Genomic DNA, 17,264 nt, shown 5'->3' on the forward strand with positions numbered 1-17,264 from the left:
TGCCCTCCCTCGGCTGCCTCCCGATATGCCCGCTGAAAGGAACAGGGAGGCCGGACACCTGATCGTTAGTTGTTTTGTTTTTAATTTGTCTCCAATGAGCAAACTTGTCTGCCCCACTTCCAAGGGAAGGGGACCGGTGCCCACACCCAGTTTGGGAGTCGGAGGTACAGACTTGCGAGGCCTTCGGGCTCAGCTCCCTGCAGACAGGGAGTGATGTTTGGGGGGCCCGCACCCCACCTGGGGTAGGTTGGACTCGGCCTCTTTGGCCACAGGCTCCCACGAGCAGTGGAGGGCATGGGGAGCCCTGGGAGCCCTGGGTCCCAGGTCCGGAATAGTTAGAAGTTTAGAGGTGGCCCTGGTCCAGGGACCAGTTAGAGATTAGGGGAGGGTGACCCTCGGCCCTGCGGGTGGTTAGAGACCGCAGGCTGTTACTGCTGGGGTGCCCAGGCCTCGGCCCCTGGGAGCTGTTAGAGACTGGCCAGGGTCAGGGGGCTGGGAACCCGGTTTTGAAAGGGAGTGGTTAAGAGTCAAGGTTCTGAGCTCCCCACATGCGAGCACGTTAGAGGGGCCCAGGGCTGCTGGGGCTCTGCCGGCCCAACAGTGCAGGGCGTCCCGCCCAGGGGACACAGCTGTCACTGGGGTTTCTCTCCTTCCGCGGTTCTGGCCTCCTCCTTGGCAGGAGGTGGGGACTTCCTGGGCGAAGTTGAAGGGTTGGGGTTAGGGCTCCCCGAGCCCGCCTGCTGGGCGTCTATGCTGGCATGCTCCTTCCGGACAAGGTCCTCCAGCTCCTTCTGCAAGGGGGCGTTGTGTGTGTGTGTGTGTGTGAAGTTCACCGAGGTCAGAGGTCACCGTGCATCATGGGGTCAGAGGACCTGTGGGGCAGGGGCCTAGGGACTGGGCTCAGGCTGGGCCGAGGTGGCTCCACGCCTTACCTTCCATCCGAGGAGGTCAGCAAGGGCCAGGCAGCCCTGGTCACAGTCACCCAGCCAGGCCACATCCCTGTGGGTGGGACAGTCAGAGCTCCCAGGCCGCTGCCCGCTCTTCCCACCCTCCCTCTCACCTTGGCCCTGACCCACACAGGCCCAGGACTCACCTGTAGGCCTTCTTGGAGTCGAAGTCCATGCCTCCTCCGAGGCCCATCATCATCCCCAGGAAAGGGTCAGTCTGTGGGGGAGGGGGGCGCTCAGAGCACAGACCCTGGAGCCAGGTGGCCTGGGTTTGCTCCCTGCTCTGTGACTTTGCTCAAGTGACTTGGCCTCTCTGAATCTCCGTTTCCTCATCTGTAGAGTAGGGGCAACCACCAAACCTCTCCTAGCGTTGTTCCGGCAGCGGGTCACTACTTAGCAAGTACTTAGGGGGCACCTGGCTGGCTCAGTCGGTAGAGCACACAACTCCTTTTTCTTGCTTTCTTTCTTTTCTTTTCTTTTTTTTTTTTTTTTTGATGTTTATTTGTTTTGGAGAGAGAAACAGAGCACAAGCAGGGGAGGGGCAGGGAGAGAGGGAGACACAGAATCTGAAACAGGCCCCAGACTCTGAGCTGTCAGCACAGAGCCCGATGCGGGGCTCAAACTCACGAACTGCAAGATCATGACCTGAGCCTAAGTTGGAGGCTTAACCGACTGAACCACCCAGGCGCCCCTAGAGCACACAACTCTTAATCTCAGGGTCGTGAGTTCAAGCCCCATGCTGGGTGTGGGGCCTGCTTAAGACAAAAATATAAACAATAAAAGAAGAAAGCGCTCAAGACAGCATCTGGCACAAGGGACGTTGGGCCTGTTCGAGGAAGCGCCCTCCCCAGGGATAAGGGAGGGTGGCCACGTCAGGGAAAGGCTGCGAGGAGAGTGGGCGCCTCCCCACGCAGTGCTGCGGGTCCGGGGCCAACCCCCCCTGACTCTTCACTTGCAGGAGGCACAGCATTCCTGTTCTGGCCACAGTCGATCTGAGTTGGGGTCTGTCACTTGCTCAGAAGAGTCCTGAGTGACGCAGAGGCCTGTAGGATCTTAGAGTCTGGGTGGCCCCGCATCTGACCCCTCCAGATTCTGGAGCTTCTGGGGCCCAGATCTCCAGGAAGCCAGTGAAAGCGCAGGTGGGACCCGGGGAGGAAGCGGGGGAACACAGAGGGGGCGGCCATGGGGAGCCAACTCACTTGCCCGGTCTTCTCCTTGTTGATGAGCAGGCGCGGGGTGGACAGGGGTGCCCTGGGGGATGGCGAGCTGAGTGGTAAGGACCTGTCCCGGCCACCCCCAGGCCCCAGCAGTCCCCCACCACGGTCCCAGCTCCCAACCTACTTGCTGATGAGGGACGCAAAGGGCTGCACCTGCAGGGAGGTGCCCATGATGATGAGGAGGTCCACCTTCAGGAAGTCCTGTGAGGGGGGGACGGCCAGTGAGCGCTCCTGAGGCTCAACAGAGGCCGAGCCGCCCCCCCCCAACCCCCCCCCCCCGCAGCTAGTTGGGGAAGCTACCTGTCCAGGGCACAGCCCTGGCTGCCTCTCCTTCAGGGAGCATGGGGTGGGGTGGGCATTTACTGACTGCATGCAGGGGAGCGTGGGGCAGGGTGGGAGGGCACTTACTATATGCAGGGGAGCGTGGGGCGGGGCGGGGGGAGGCACTTACTGACTGCATGCAGGAGAAGAACCTGGCTGGGAGGCTCTCACCGAAGAACACGATGTCTGAGGCAGTTGGATGACACACACACAGGAGACAGAAAGAGAAGGTGAAATGGGAGGCAGACGGAGAGGAGAGAGAAAGAGAGAGAGGGAGGGAGGAAATAGGCAGGAGCAGGAAGCAGACCCGAGGGTGGGGGCAGGGACGGCAGAGCAGTGGGGGGAGACCGGCTAGGGGCAGCAGAGCCCTTCTCCCTGGGGCACATTCGGGGCACTGGGCAGGGGCAGAGGGTGGCCGGAGGCGGGGTGGGCGGGGTTCGTGGCCGGGACGGGGCTCACCAGGCTTCACCACGCTGTGACATTTCTCACACTTGGGAGTCACCTCCGAGAAGATCTTCTCTGGGGTGGGGAGGGGGGAGGGGGAGGAGGGGTGAGCCGCTGGGGCTAGGGTGTGTGGCTGCAGCCTGTCTGCCTCCCTCACGGTCAGGCACTGGGGGGGTCTCGGGGGTGTTGACCCTGCTCCCTGCTTAGGGAGCTGCTCCCACCTCCCCCAGCCCCCGCAGGATTCCCCGGGTGGCCCTTGAATTAAAGAATAGACACCAGAACCGGTGAATGTGCAGAGGGGCGCGGGGATTCCGCTACCCCTCGCCTGGGCTTTGAGGGGAGCCCTAGTTTATCCTGGGCGAGAGGCCTAGGGCATCCGTGAGACTAGGCGCATGACCCTGGGATGGGGACACATCCGTGGGCCCAGCTGCTTCCCATCCCCGGTTCTGTGACAGACACTTCCCCCCCCAACCTTATGACCATCACGCTCCCTACTGTTGATCGATTAAGGAAGGCCAAAGGCACTCTGTCGCTTGCAAGTCCCAGAACCCTAGCTGGTTTGTTCAACTCTTTGTTCCTTCAACAAACATTTACAGAGCCCGTTTCACCGTCTGTCATTTTCTGAGGAATGTGGGCAGCGACAGCATGAGATAGGGGGGGTGCGGGGCTACTGCCGGCAGCGACAGGACTGGGCCGTGTGCGCACACTGCCCCCAGCCCCACACGGGAGCTATTCAAGACTCCTGGCCCCAGAGGCCGTCAGCTGGCATTTCAGCAGAAAGGCCGTCCTCCGGAGGCCCCACGGCAAATGCTCCAGCTGTCCCGTCTCACATGGACACCAGGGGCTTTGTCAAATCAGCATAAAGAGCGTCAGAAATGGCTTTCCATGGGTGAAATGGTGGCTTCTTAGCCGCACAATGGATGTCAGGCAAAGGCTCTCTCTGGCCTTCGAGAAATGTGGGCTGGCTGAATCTTTTGCCTTTTTTTTTTTTTTGACACTCTGCCCTTCTGTGAACAGGGTCTCAGACTTTACCAAGCCCTGTAGCCTGTCCTGAGGGACAGCCCCCAGCCTGCATCCCTAACCACGCCTCGCACCCCAGGGGATCTGCTTGCCTGACTCCGACTGATGGGTTATTGGATCCTGTGCCTCTAGCACAGCGCTGTCCAATGAGGTGGTCATGGCCATGGCTTTTAATATTTACATTCATAAAGATGGCCAAAAAACGACAAACTCCATTTGTTGGTCACGTTGGTCGTATTTTCAAGTGCTCAACGGCCACCTGCGGCAGTGGCTGCCATATTGGATAGCACAGATACGGAATATTTCCCTCCTCTCCGAAAGTTCTATCAGATATTCTGCTCTTTTCAGACGGTAGTTGCCTTGGCCGTCATGAGCCCCTCAAAGGGCAAAGAGCTAGGGTGTCATGACCTCAGAGAACAGCTTGTCTGAGCATCCGGTGGCCATGTGGCCAAATTCGGTCTGGAGCTTGCTTCCGTTATAACCTGCTTGTGAGGTGGTGTTGGGAGCTGTGAACCCCGTTGCCCCCTCCGGTCTTGGGGGGCTGCCATCATCTACTAAACAGTGCCCATGGCGTGGGGGCCCTGCTCTCAGGGACAGCCTCGGCCCCTCACCTTTCATCCAGCTTAGCGTGTACTCCCGTCGGCAGAGGGCGCTGGTGCAGTGGGACGTATAGAAGGTGCCGTGGGCCTCCACCAGGTCCTCTGGCTCCAGCCCTGCCACTCGCTCCAGGGTGTCGATGTTCTAGAGGGAGAGGAGGGGGGAAGAGGGGCTCAGCGGTGAGGAACACCCCTCCTGGCGAGACACACCCCTCCCGGGCGGCAGGCAGTGCAGGGAGTTGGCAGGAGAGGCAAGCGCGGGGTGGGGTGTGCCTACAAACTGCTCTGTTCACCCTGATAGTGCCCCCGGCAGTGTAGGAGTCCCAGATGATTCAAGGTGGTGCCCAAACTTCTGTCTGTGAACCCAGGTCCACTGCCACCGTCAGCCCACATGGAGTTTCCCTGCACATTCAGACACCTTTGCGTTTCTCAGAAAATTTGACTCGTTAGGGCCACCCAACATTAGTGCCACCTGCCAGAAATGTGTCGAAATTAACATACAAACCTACAATGCCTCCGTCATAAATAGAGCCCCCTCAGACGTGGCATCCTTGTACAGTGCCCAACCCGCACAGCTCTATGTGGCAGCCCTGGCCAAGCATTAACATAAATAAAGGAATCAGGAGGGTTTGTTTGGTTTTCTCCATCACTGTTTTCCTACTTAGCAGCCAGGTTTCTTGGGCTGTTTCAGAGATGGCATATTAACTTGCGTTCTTTTAAGACAGGTATTTTCCTTGTCAAATCGAGCAAGGCTATTCTTCTCTTCCACATGGACACGTGTGCTCTCATTTGGCCTAAAGCACGCAGCCCCTCGGGAGCAGCTTTTGTTTGCCGGCGAGGAATGCTGTCCAGGCAGGTGCTGACAGAGCACACCAGCCGAGGCCACACGGAGATGGCGGGTCACGTGCGGCCCACAGCTGAGACGCCGCTGCAAACAACCCAAAGGATTCTCTTTCAAGGGCAGACGGCCCCAGCCGCGCGCTCTGCTCCCTGCCAGCAATCAGCCTGTTCCCCAAACGCGCAGACAAGAGCAGCCTTTCCCCTCCCCCTCGTCAGTTTTGCCTTTGTTACTTGACTCAGTCAGTCTACGGCCTCACTCACACGTGAGCCGGCAGCGTGCGTGCAAATAAATAAAGGGCACGTAAACGAAGTACTTAAATGCCTGTTATTCTCTGAAGCCCCTCTTGATAGAGAAACCACAAACAAGAAAAGGATGAGGCTGACCTAGAGGTCCCGGTATTGAAATGATCTCTCCAAGATGTTAAAAGGCACAGAGGAACAAAGGCTGCGGGGACATGTGTCTATTTGTTTGCTGACGTATGGAATTTTTTTTAAGAAAGGAATTTTTTTTAAGTTCATTCATTTATTTTGAGAAAGAGGGAGCAGGGGAGGGGTAAAGAGAGGGGGAGAGGAAGAGAATCCCAAGCAGGCTCCAAGCTGCCAGCACACAGCCCGATGCAGGGCTCCAACCCATGAACTGCAATATCATGACCTGATCTGAAGTAGGTGCTTAAGCGACTGGGCCCCCCCAGGGCATCTGAATCTCTTGCTTTTTAAACCTTGGCTCCCTTCTTGTTTGAAAACACTGTTTTCCCTGAGGGACACGGTGGCAATGGCAGCTTTGAAAGAGTGGGGGTGCCTGGCTGGCTCAGAGCTGGGGGAGGGATCAACTCTTGATCTTGGGGTTGTGAGTTCGAGTTCTCACACTGGGTGTAGAGATTCCTTAAAAATAAAATCTTAAGAGAGCAAGCAAGCAAGAGGTGGATGTGAAGGTTCTTCCACATAGGAATCAAAACAAAGCCAAGTACAAGCCCTGTGCGGGGTGTAAATGGCACATATGTTTAAAAGAACTAGAAGCCACTTTGCTGCGGTGCTCACGGCGGCTAGAGCGAACAGGGCGCCTTCTCACCAACGGAGACTTGTATCTTGAGATAAAAATAGCATCCTACAGAGCTCCAAAAGTGCTGTATCATCGCAATTCAGAAAGCAGTGAAGACAATGTGTTCCAGAAAACTGGGTCAGTGACTCAAAAAGTGGCCGAGGTTGATGGAGACGGTGACAAGTGTGGGAAAAAAAAAGGTTTCATGACACATGAGAGTGGAACGTGTTTTCCCACGTTTATCTGTTTCGGTCATAGGCCGTTCTGGGGCTGCGGGGCCGTTAAGTCCACGCACGGAGTATCGCAAGGAGGCGAGCAGTGCCTGGGCCTTTGCCCCGGACCCCAGCATGAGTTTATGTGGGTTCCCAAGTACAATCAGCCTGCTTGCTTCCGAGGGAGGGGGTGGGGGGTTTGGCCTCAGACACAGCCGGGCTCCAACTTCAAAACAGATCCGTAACCCGCACACTTCTCCCCTCACTGGCCCCCACCCTGGGCCAGCCTCCATCTTCTCCTGCCTGGACCGTCACAGCGGCCTCCTCCTCAGCCTGTCCCCTCCATGCAGCCAGAGGGACACCTGGGTCGGGTCACATCCCCTCCCCTGCAGCACCATCCTACTCAGTGGTGGCGGTGGACAAAGCCCTTCCTGTGGCCCCAGGACTCTGCCCCCCCCCCCCCCCCCCCACCGAGGGCTGGGCTGCCCCCGTCACCTCCCTGAGCGGACTCCTCCATTCGCTATGGCCGTCCTCTCTGCTCACTCAGATCCGGCTATTCAAACACGCCAAATACGGTCTCACCTCAGGACCTTTGCCCTGGCTGCTCCCTTTGCCTGCAACACACTCTCCTTCCAGATCGTCCCTCCTCCCCCACCCCCCAAGTCTTTGTCTAAATGTCCCCTTCTCAGTGAGGCCCTCCTGGACACCTTATTGACAGGCTGTCCTTATCCATCTTGCCCAGTGTGTGTATCTCTCTCAGCATGAGACTAGCGGCTCTGGAGGGGGGGGTGGCGGGGGGGAGGCAGGGATGACGCTGCCGGCAGGGCCTGGCATGAGGCGTGTGCTCAGTAAACACTCGTGACGGAAGACGGCTACCAGGGCTGTGATGGAAATTTCAGGAAGTCGTGCCCGAAAGGCACTGGGCTTCAAGCGAGCGGTTTGTAGCCTGTCTGGGCCACGTCCTGTGGATGAAACTGACTCTGGGAAGAAAGGTCGGGTTTTTCCTGAGCTAGGGGACGGGGGACGGGGGTGTCCTCCTAGAAGGAGGCGGCTGTCCCTTCCACGGCCACCACCGACCGCCCTAGGCAGCTAGGCAGGAGCGCCTGAGCCAGGCTGAGAAATCTGGACTAAAAAAAACAAAACAAAACTCGTCCTCCCCCTGGTGGCAGCCTCGCGGGCTGCAGGTGCAGGGACAGAGCATTAGGACACCTGTTAACGCTCAAGTGTTCTCTCTCTCTTGTAACTCTGGGTTCTCGGGTCTCACGTAGAGCGTGATATGATATCACTGCTACTGTTCATCATGTAATTTATTTTTTTAAAAGTTTTTTAAAATGTTTATTATTTTTCAGAGAGAGAGAGAGAGAGAGAAAGAGAGAGACCGAGTGAAAGCAGACAGGAAAGGGACAGAGAGAGAGGGAGACATGGAATCTGAAGCAGCCTCTGGCACAGAGCCCTACATGGGGCTCGAACCCACGAACCAGGAGATCATGACCTAAGCTGAAGTCAGACGCTCAATCCCACCGCGTTACTCCAATGTGTATTCACTTGCGCTCATCAAACACGTACTCATAAAACAAAGGCAGAGGCGCAGTTTTTACTGCTGGGGGGGTGAGACCCCAAAAGCGTCTTGCTGACTCATCCAGAAGCCAACAGCGGAGCCATCCTCACCAGGGAACCCCAGGGCTGGGCCTCGGCTAAGCACCTGACATGTAGGAGCCATGGACCCCCCAGCCCCGTACCCCACCTCGAGGCACACTGTTTACAGGCGCCCCTTCTTTAAGGCTCTGTGCCCAGCGGCTGGCAAACGGTCTTAATGTACCGATTCGGTTAGATCGAGTCACTCTGTAGCCACGTGCAGACACCTCTAACCAAACGTGAAATCCGCAGTGCCCAGAGCGGCCCCCCAGACGTGAGGTCCTGTGTCGCCACACACAGGGCGGCTCCCACGTCACCAGGGACCCAAAGGGCCAAGCTGTTCTGGCCTCTGCTTTACAGTAGGGGAGACTGAGGCTGCGCGAGGGTAGGGGACTCACTGCAGGCCACGTGCCAAGGAATCGGGGGCCCCGAGGCTGGGGACACGCCCCGCCAGCCCCCCTCTGCCCGGGGATGCCCCCCGCGGCCACCTACCTGCGTGTAGCAGCGCAGAAGCAGCCCTTTCTCCTTCAGCAGGCGGATGAAGTAGTGGCAGACGGTCGGCTGGAGGGGAGCAATCGGAACATCGGGATAATGACAGCGCGCTGGCCGCGGGTCGCCATGAGCCAGACACTGTTCTAGACGCTCTGGCTGTTGTAGCTCATGGAATCATCACACATTGGTCTGGGGGTCTTGAGGGGGCTGGGCATGGACCAGTGCTAGCCCCATTTCACAGACGAGGAAACTGAGGCAAGCGGAGGTGAATTGGCTTGCAAAATCACACAGGTGTAGAGCTGGGGTCTGTACAAAAGCAGCCTGGCTCCCGTCTGGGGTCTTAAGTGGACTGTTAATTCAGGTAAGCCTTCCAAAAAGTTCCAGAGGCTATCACCAGTTTCGTTATACAGATGAGAAAACCGAGGCTCAGGGTCACCAGGGCGGCATATGAGGGACCAGGACCAGGAAGCCTGGAGCCCATGTGATATTTGTCAGAAAGGCCCAGAGGAAGCCTTCCCATGCCTTGCTGTCCCCCTGAGCTTTCCTATCCACCAGGGAAGAGAACTCACCTTGAACTGCCCAGGATAGAGTTCCTTGGCAAGAGCAAAGAAGGGTTCTGGATGTTTCTGTGGGAGAGAGAGCCGGCATCCTCACGGTGAGCTGGGACCTGCAGTCGGGCGATCCCATCCCCCCACCGTTACATTCCTCCCTGGGGAGCACATACCTTGAAGTAGCCAATCTCAAAGATGGCTTCCGGGTAGGGAAGATGGTATTTCTCCAGGTTGGCATAGAGGCCGGTGGATGGGGAGCGGAAGTCAGGGATGCCCGCGGCTGGGGGAGGAGGGGCAGGGAGCAATGGGTCAGGGACCTCGGCCCCATCTGTACCACATCCATCCTCCCCCGTCAAGGGCCCAGATGTGGCTCCCCCCAGCGGCTGAAAGGGGGACCCCAATGTGGGGATGGCTCCTGGGGGAGGGGAGGCACTTACATGTGGAGATCCCAGCTCCCACCAAACAGATGACCCTTCGACCTGGAGGAGAGGAGTTTAGGCATCATGTGACCGTGTGCTCAGCCCCAAAAGGACAACATCACAGCCCCCCAGACTGTTTACTCAGGGCTATGCCCTGGGGCCGATATTTCAGATGCATGGTCTTCCCAATCATTTCAAGGCGGGGGGAGTTAACACCCCCATTTTACAGATGAGGAAACCAAGGCTCAGGGAAAGGAAGGGTCACACAGTCAACTGGTTGCAGAGCCAGGATGGGGACAAGGAATCTATGGTTTGAAATTATGCCAACTTAGACTCGAGAAAAGGCCACCTGGGGGGGAAGTTTCTCCTCCTGACTAGTTCTAGAGAAAGTGCAGGAGATCTTAGTGAGAAGGCTGGGGGCCATAGGGGTCTTCCGGAAGAGCTACTGGCTAATGTAAAACCTTCTGGCCACTCCTCACTTTTTCTTTCCTCCCTTAACTCTTTATGTATTTTTGATAAAGAGAGAACACAAACAGGGGAGGGGCAGAGAGAGAGAGAGAGAGAGAGAGAGAGAGAGAGAGAGAGAGAGAGAGACACAGACAGTACAAGTGGGGGAGGGGCAGGGAGTGAGGGAAACAGGATCTGAAGCAGGCTCCAGGCTCTGAGCTGTCAGCACAGAGCCTGACGTGGGGCTCGAACTCACAAACTGTGAGATCATGACCTGAGCTGAGGTTGGACACTCAACCGACTGGGCCACCCAGGCGCCCCCACATCTCACCGTTTGGACAAAGTCCTGAATGACCATCTAGCATATCATTCACATTCTTTCAGCATATTCCTTTCCTCTGTCATCAACCACACATCAGGCACCAGAAGTCTGGTGATTTTCTGGTGAAGGCCAAAGCTCTGCCACTCTCGGCCTGCATCCAGTGAAAAGCAGGCAGGTAAGGGCTTCCAATCCCGGCTACCCTGCTTGCCAGTGAGGGAGGAGGTGTCTTAGTTCAGATCTCCCTTCTGGGCTTCAGCTTGCTGCTCTGTAAAATGGGCATCCTTACTTACAGTACTGACTTCATGGGGCCGTCCAGAGAATGAACTCATTCACATAAAGCTTAGATCCGTGTCCGGCACTGAGCAAACACTATATATGTGTTTGCTATTATTCTTTGAGACAATTGTACTTCTTGAGACCCAGGATTTGTACACGTGTATGCACTTCATCCCCCCATCTTTCCCCCAGCTTTCAGAAATGAAGATAGGAAGGGGCACCTGAGTGGCTCAGTCGGTTGAGCTTCTCTTTTTTAATTTTTTTAACATTTATTTATTCTTGAGAGACTGGTTATGAGTGGGGGAGGTGCAGAGAGAGGGGGAGACACAGAATTGGAAGCAGGCTCCAGGCTCTGAGCTGGATGTGGAGCTTGAGCCCACGAACCGTGAGAGCATGACCTGAGCCAAATCCAGATGCTCAACCGACTGAGCCACCCAGGCGCCCCAAGCCCCTGACCCTTGATCTCCACATTTCATGAGATCAAGCCCTGCACTGGGCTCTGTGCTGATAGCGTGAAGCCTGTCTGGTACTCTCTCCGTCTCTCTCTCTCATTCTCTTTCTGCTCCTCCCCCTCTCAAAATAAATAAACTTAAAAAGATAATAAAAACAAAAGAAAAGAAAATGGGAAGACGTGGCAGTTGAATCATTTCGCAAATGTCCTGGGCTGTGCAGATATAGTCCTACTGCCTTGTCAGCTGCCAGCTGGGGGACAGCCCTGGCACGCAGCGCCCTGGCGTCTGCCCAGACACTGACAGACAGACACAAGTGTGAGGCCCCTGGACCGGGCACCTCTGGCATGTCCTGTGCGAAGGAGGACAGCAAGGGTGACGAAGCCCTTAGCTTTGGCTCAGGGATGCCCCAGTTAGGGCCACACGGGAGGGTGGGAGCACGCGGTCTGGACTCAGGGGGCCTGGGGTGGAGTCCTGACTGGCCTCTTGCCAGCTGAGGCTGCACCAACTCACAGCCTCTCTGTGCCTCTGTCCCCTCCTCTGTCCAGATCACCCTCGTGATGACCGCACAGATACAACGGGAAGACCAAACGATGGGGCGCCTGTCAGGTGCTTAGCCTGGTTGCGGGCAAACGGTGAGGGCTCAGTTAACTGCTGCCCTTGACTCTTCCCCCTCATAGGCAGCCTCATGAGCCACTGTCCTAACACCCAAGTGTAGGAGGACAGGAGGAACAAAAGCTGTGTGGCCTTTGCCTGTGTTCTCTTCAGGGTGCACCCAGGCCAGAAGATGGGTGCAGACGGCTGCCCGGCCTGCTCTGGGAGAGGGAGGCTCAGGGCAGAAAGCCTGGGCGCCTGAGCAGGGAGCCGGCAGCAGCCAAGGACGGGGGAAACGGGAGAAGACCGGAGAAGACGTCCTCAACAAAAGGCTGTTCAGGACCCTCAAAGGGTCCATTGTTTTCGATGAGGACTGCAGAGGGCCTGGTTTCTCAGAGTCTGGTGACCTCAACTTGCAGCGAGAAATAGAAATGACACGGTGACCTAGTAGAGAGGCACCCATGTATCACCCCCCCAACATGCTTCCTGTATTAATTGTCATAGGGTCCACGTATCTTGCTCCGTTCCAGGCCCTGGTCCAGGCATTTCCATCTGTATTAATTCAGAGCACCCCTAAGGACCCTACGAGGTAATTCCTATCACATCATCATCATTCTATCCCACAGGGCCCAGCCAATCAGCGATGGAGGTGTGGCCCAGGCCTGGCCAATCAGGGACACGGAGATTGGTTTTGGGGTAGGAGGTGTGACCCAACCTGGCCCGACTGGAGCGAATCACTGCTCTTTTGCTTGAACCCCCAGAGGAAAGGTGCTCTCTTGGGGGGAGGGGCTAGGCCTGGCTTTCAGGCCAGCCAGGAGCCCCCTTGACTTTGACACAGAAAGGCGCCAGAGGGCGTCAGGTTTTTGACAACATGTGAGTGTCTGAATGAATGCAGCCCTGCTCGGTGCTGGCTTTTAGTTAGAGGGGCCGCGCTCCTTTTTGGGGACAAGCCAGTTCGAGTTGGGTTTCTTGTTACTTGCAAACAAGAGGCGTGAAGGGTTCGAGAGTCTGGGGCTGAGAGGTGAGGGCGCCAGGCAGGCCCGGGTCTTACAGCGCTCGCTCTGCATGTAGCGCGTCACCCCTTCCAGGGTCAGCTCGTCCAACAGACGCTCCTTCTGGGTGCCCAGGCCCAGGGTCTGGGAGAAGAAATTCCGCAGGAAGTCCACTGGCCAAAAAAGCAGAGAGAGAGGAGCAGGGTGGACATTTGCTCTGGGTGCTCAGGGGCCCCCAGGGCCCCTGCTCCCCATCCCCAGGGATCCCCTACCCTCCCACAGCCAGGGACCTCAGGCACTGGCTCTGCACCCATTATTACTTCCTTTGAATGGCACCCTTGGTGGAGGTGAGGGCAGCAACTGGATCCTGCCCTAAGCGGCTCCCCCAGGACCCCATTCCCGGGGAAGATACTCACTCTCTGCTTCTCCGCCAGCCGCTCCTCCCTCAGTGTCTGAATCTGAGTCCTGGAAGGGGTGGGGGTGGGATGACCAGGCCCCAGAATTGGGGTTAGGGAGGGAGGAGGGGGAGGGTGGCACCGGGTCTGGGGGGAAAGGCTCCTGCCGGGAGAGGGCCTGAGGAAGGGAGGTGCGGTGGGGGGCCAGCGTGCGGGCTCTGGGCCTGGCTGCCTGGGTCGGAGCCCTGGTCCTGCTGCTCCCGAGGAGCGCAGTGTCCTGTGTGGCTGGCTGTTCTGAGCCTGATGCTCTCCATCTTGGAAACGGAGCTCAGAGGGCACTGCCTCCGGGGCTGAGATGGAATGGGTTCGCCTGTGAGAGGTGCACCAAGCAGCCGGTGGGGTGAGTGCTCAGGGAGCACTGCCTACTCCCTGATGCCTCACATCCTCGCCCTGTGGCCCCCGCCCATCCCCTGCAGTGTTGCTGCCCTCCTCACCCAAGTGGCTCCTGTGACTGATGCCAGTGAAAACGCCTCGGTCCTCACCCTGGGGCCCTTGACCCTCCTGCCTGGAGCCCTGGCCACCACATCTCTGACCCTTCGTCTCATTATACACTCCTGCCCTCAATCAGGCTCCCAGATGAAAGGGCTGAAACTCTGTCTTGGGCCTTCCCTACCTCCTCTCTCCACCTTTCCTGGGCTGGCTAACATGGCCTTGGCCCAGGCACTGATAATACTACTTCTCTGTCCGCAGATATGGGGTGCCCGCAGTCTCCCGGATGCCTCCCCCTAAATGGCCCCTGGCCTCTCTTTCCCATCACATTCCAAACTGGCCTTGGCATCTCCCCTAAACCTGCTCTTCCTCCTAGGTCCCATCTCAGTGTGGCTTCTGTCCCCGAGTCTTTGTCTCCTCCTGCCCTCCTGCCATGACGCGTCCCCTGCCCAGGACTCCACCTGGGTCCAGCCTGTTCTCCCTCTGGGGTCGCTGTCCTGGTCTCCTCCCTAAGCTCCAAGCCTCAGCCTCCACCTCTGATCTACTCCACTGCCCTTGGGGTGATGGCCTGGCTGTGTCACCCATCCCCCCTCGGCTCCAAGCGCCCCTCTTGCTGGCTTCTCCAGTCCAACCATTTGATCACCAACATGTATAGAGTCTGCCATGACGTCAGCTCCAAGATGGCAGGGACTTTTCATGTTCACCGCTGGATGTCCAGCACTGACAACAGGGTCCGGCCCCAGGAAGTTACTCCAGAACCATCCACCACTGAACGAACAGATACCTGCTGCACTCTAGACCTCGGCTGGGTCCTGCAATGGTCCTCGCAAAACCCCACTTCTGACCAACTCTCCTGCTTAAAACGCCTCTGACAACCCCCTCCCCCATCTTTCTCTGCCCCGGTCCCAAGCCTTTTGAATCGGGAACCTCCCTTTCAAACGTATTTACATGTTTTTTTTAATTGATTTCTAAGACAAGCTTTGCAAAAACTCTGACCACTAGACAATGCATGACTTGAGGCACTTGGCTGGAGTTCCCTGGCCCAGCCCGGATCAATATAACCACTATGAACAGGAGAATGGCAATCACTCTAGATTTTTCTCTCTGCATATAAAACTCATTTATTTCTCCAGAAACGGGTCCTACCATAGTACCATGCTGCACCTCGCGGTTTCCACGGAACAATATACTACAGACCCAGCTCCTCCTTTAAGAAAGCTGCACAGTGTTGCATCGTAAGGACGCGCTATACTTCATTTAACCGTCTGCTGACAGCTATTTGGGCTGTTTCCAGTTTTGCCCAGTCACAGACAATGCTGCAATTTACATCCTTGAATCTTTCTGGGACTGAGGATCCCTCTGGAACATGAAACCTTTTTTCTGTGACGGCGGTTGGGCCCTGGGAGCCAGGCGAGGGAGAAGCCCCGGCCTGGCCCCCTCAGCGTGGCCCTGCCCCGCATCTGTCAGGTGCTTTAAGCCTCACAGCTTCGGGCCTGCCCTACATCTGAACGGCGATCTCGCGTCTGTGGGTGGCTTGGCATCCTTTCAGGCTGCGGACAGCGAGGCTCTTAGGAAGGACTCAGGGGCCCTGCCCAGCATGTGGGAGCAACTTGGCCTAAGGGGGAGCTGGAGGTGCTGGTGGGGCCTTCAGGTCTCTGGGAGGTGGCCTATGTCTCCCTGAAGTGTCTGGAAGGCAATGTGCCGGGTGCTGTGGGATCCAAAGCAGTCCCTGCTCTTGTAGCGGGGGGGCCAGAGGACAAGTCACTTAATAGCTCTGCCTCATCTGTAAAATGGCCGCCATCGGCCTTGCTCCCCCACAGGGATTCTGGGAAGACAAAATGAGATGATGTGCACGGAGCACTGAGCAGAGTACCTGGCTGGAATAAGTACTCAGTAAATTCTAACCTTGAATGTAATTAGCTAACCACCCCTAGACCCTGACTACTGACCACATCACACCCTTCGTGGCCCCCAGTCTTTGCAAAAGCTGTGTTCTCTGAGTGGAGTGCCATTGTTTACTCTGCCTAAGAAAATTTGAAGTCACTCTTCACTTACTGTGATGTATCTGTATCTCGGTCTGACGCCTAGCCCAGCCTGTGGACTCCTCCAGGGAAGGGGCTTCCTGTGGCCCCATAAAGTTTACTCTGCCTTGAGCTAGTTTTAGAATCCCCCTGTAGGGTCCTTTTCTAGTCACGTGACCATGAGACCTGTGATTTCAGGGATCAAACTGGACACCTGTCTCTTCTGTGCCCAGCATAAATGAGGTCTAGAAAGGACAGGGGCAGGGGACAAGGAAGGAGAAAGGTTGGGGGGGCAGGCCTGGAGTTAAGGCTACACACTTCTCTCTGACAATTCCCAGAATCCACCATTACCCAGGAGGCTGAACCAGGAGTTGGGGTCAAGGGACTGTGGGGTAGGGAGCTGAGGGCCCTGGGGTGACTGTCTCCCCTCTGCCACCTCCCCCCAGTGTGGGGTGGGGGAACAAGTCCATCTCTCTCCTTCCCTCCACCCTTCCCCAAATCTCACCTGAGCCTCCTGCACCTTCCCTGCCTGGGTCTCCAGAGGGTCAGAGGCTGGGGGAGGAGGCGGAGCAGATGTGGTTACAGTGCGGGGCATGGTTAAGAGGGAATGAAGGGCTTCAAAGCGGAAGGGCGGGGGCAAGAAGACTCACCAACCTAATTATACTGGGGTGGGAGGTAGTGGCAAAAATGGAGTTGAGGGAGGGCAGGGATGGAGTGGGGGAAGCAGATATTACAGTGGACAGTACTGACAGGAGAGGTGGTTACTGAAGGACAAAGAGGCTGGGGCAGGAAGGTTTAGGAGAGGGAGGAGAAAGTAAAGCATACAGGGCATGGATGAGGACTTAGGAGAAGTGAGGAAGGAAATAGTGAGTGTGTGGGTGTGTGTGTGTGTGTGTGTGTGAGAGAGAGTGTGCGCGCGAGCCCAGGGAGGGTTAGGTTTACAGAGGGAAGTTTAAAAAGGAAGACAGGAGATAAGAAGAGATACTCTGACTAGAGACGAACTTAGAAAGGGAGGTGCAGTGGGAATGGTATATTTACGAGGGACACAGGAACTAGAGGGAAGAAATAGGAGAGACACCAGGGGTCCCCTAGCATCCTTCAGTTCCCCTAACAACCAGGTACCCTTAGCAACCGGGTCCGCGGCAATCTAAGTCCTTAGCAACGGGGGTCCTCAGCAACCAAAGTGCGAGAAACACGCGATCGTTAGTAACTTGGGGGACGTGGCAAACGGACCCTTAAAATTTCGCGACCCAGAAACCCAACAACTTGGCAGGATGGATCACTTAGCAACGACCTCCCGTCCCCCCGAATCCCACTCTCCGCCATGCAGCCCCAACCTCCAGCCCCACCATGCCCGCCCTCGGGCCCCGGGGCCTTACAGCCCTCAGCCAGGCCCCGGCGCGGCCCGACCCTCCCACCGGGGCCCCCGACTCACGGTCCGGCTCGGCCATGGGCGCGGGGCGGGGGCCCTCGGGGCTGTCACCGACTGCTCTGTCCCGTGACGGCACCGGAAACAGAAGGGGCAGAGACCACGCAGAGGACTACA

General features: G+C 57.1%; 1 protein-coding gene across 2 annotated transcripts; it reads right to left on the minus strand.

Moving 5' to 3' along the window:
• Window positions 1-64: 64 nt before the first annotated feature.
• On the minus strand, window positions 65-17,240 carry SIRT2 (sirtuin 2). 2 transcript variants are annotated; one of them, XM_029924184.1, is made up of 16 exons: window positions 17,154-17,240; window positions 16,224-16,270; window positions 13,230-13,278; window positions 12,873-12,986; window positions 9,752-9,793; window positions 9,488-9,594; window positions 9,333-9,389; window positions 8,764-8,832; window positions 4,561-4,690; window positions 2,945-3,004; window positions 2,616-2,671; window positions 2,289-2,365; window positions 2,147-2,198; window positions 1,094-1,164; window positions 933-999; window positions 65-791 (listed from the first exon to the last, which is right to left on the minus strand). In XM_029924184.1, exons 1-16 carry the CDS (start codon window positions 17,167-17,169, stop codon window positions 633-635), a joined length of 1,173 nt encoding a protein of 390 aa, XP_029780044.1. In that variant the 5' UTR covers window positions 17,170-17,240; the 3' UTR covers window positions 65-632. The 2 variants fall into 2 exon arrangements, with proteins under 2 accessions (XP_029780044.1, XP_029780045.1); XM_029924185.1 differs by lacking the exons at window positions 12,873-12,986; window positions 13,230-13,278; window positions 16,224-16,270 and having other exon boundaries at window positions 17,154-17,192.
• Window positions 17,241-17,264: the final 24 nt, after the last annotated feature.

This window comes from Suricata suricatta, chromosome 16 (assembly GCF_006229205.1).
Source record: "Suricata suricatta isolate VVHF042 chromosome 16, meerkat_22Aug2017_6uvM2_HiC, whole genome shotgun sequence".
NCBI classification, from domain to species: domain Eukaryota; kingdom Metazoa; phylum Chordata; class Mammalia; order Carnivora; family Herpestidae; genus Suricata; species Suricata suricatta.

Bases quoted from the DNA above. Each gene is read 5' to 3' on its own strand.
- SIRT2 (XM_029924184.1), bottom strand. The intron at 9,595-9,751 runs GTAAGTGCCTCC...CTCCTCCCCCAG, and splicing joins GGGAGCTGGGATCTCCACAT to CCGCGGGCATCCCTGACTTC. The intron at 1,165-2,146 runs GTGAGTTGGCTC...CCTCCCCCACAG, and splicing joins ACAAGGAGAAGACCGGGCAA to ACTGACCCTTTCCTGGGGAT.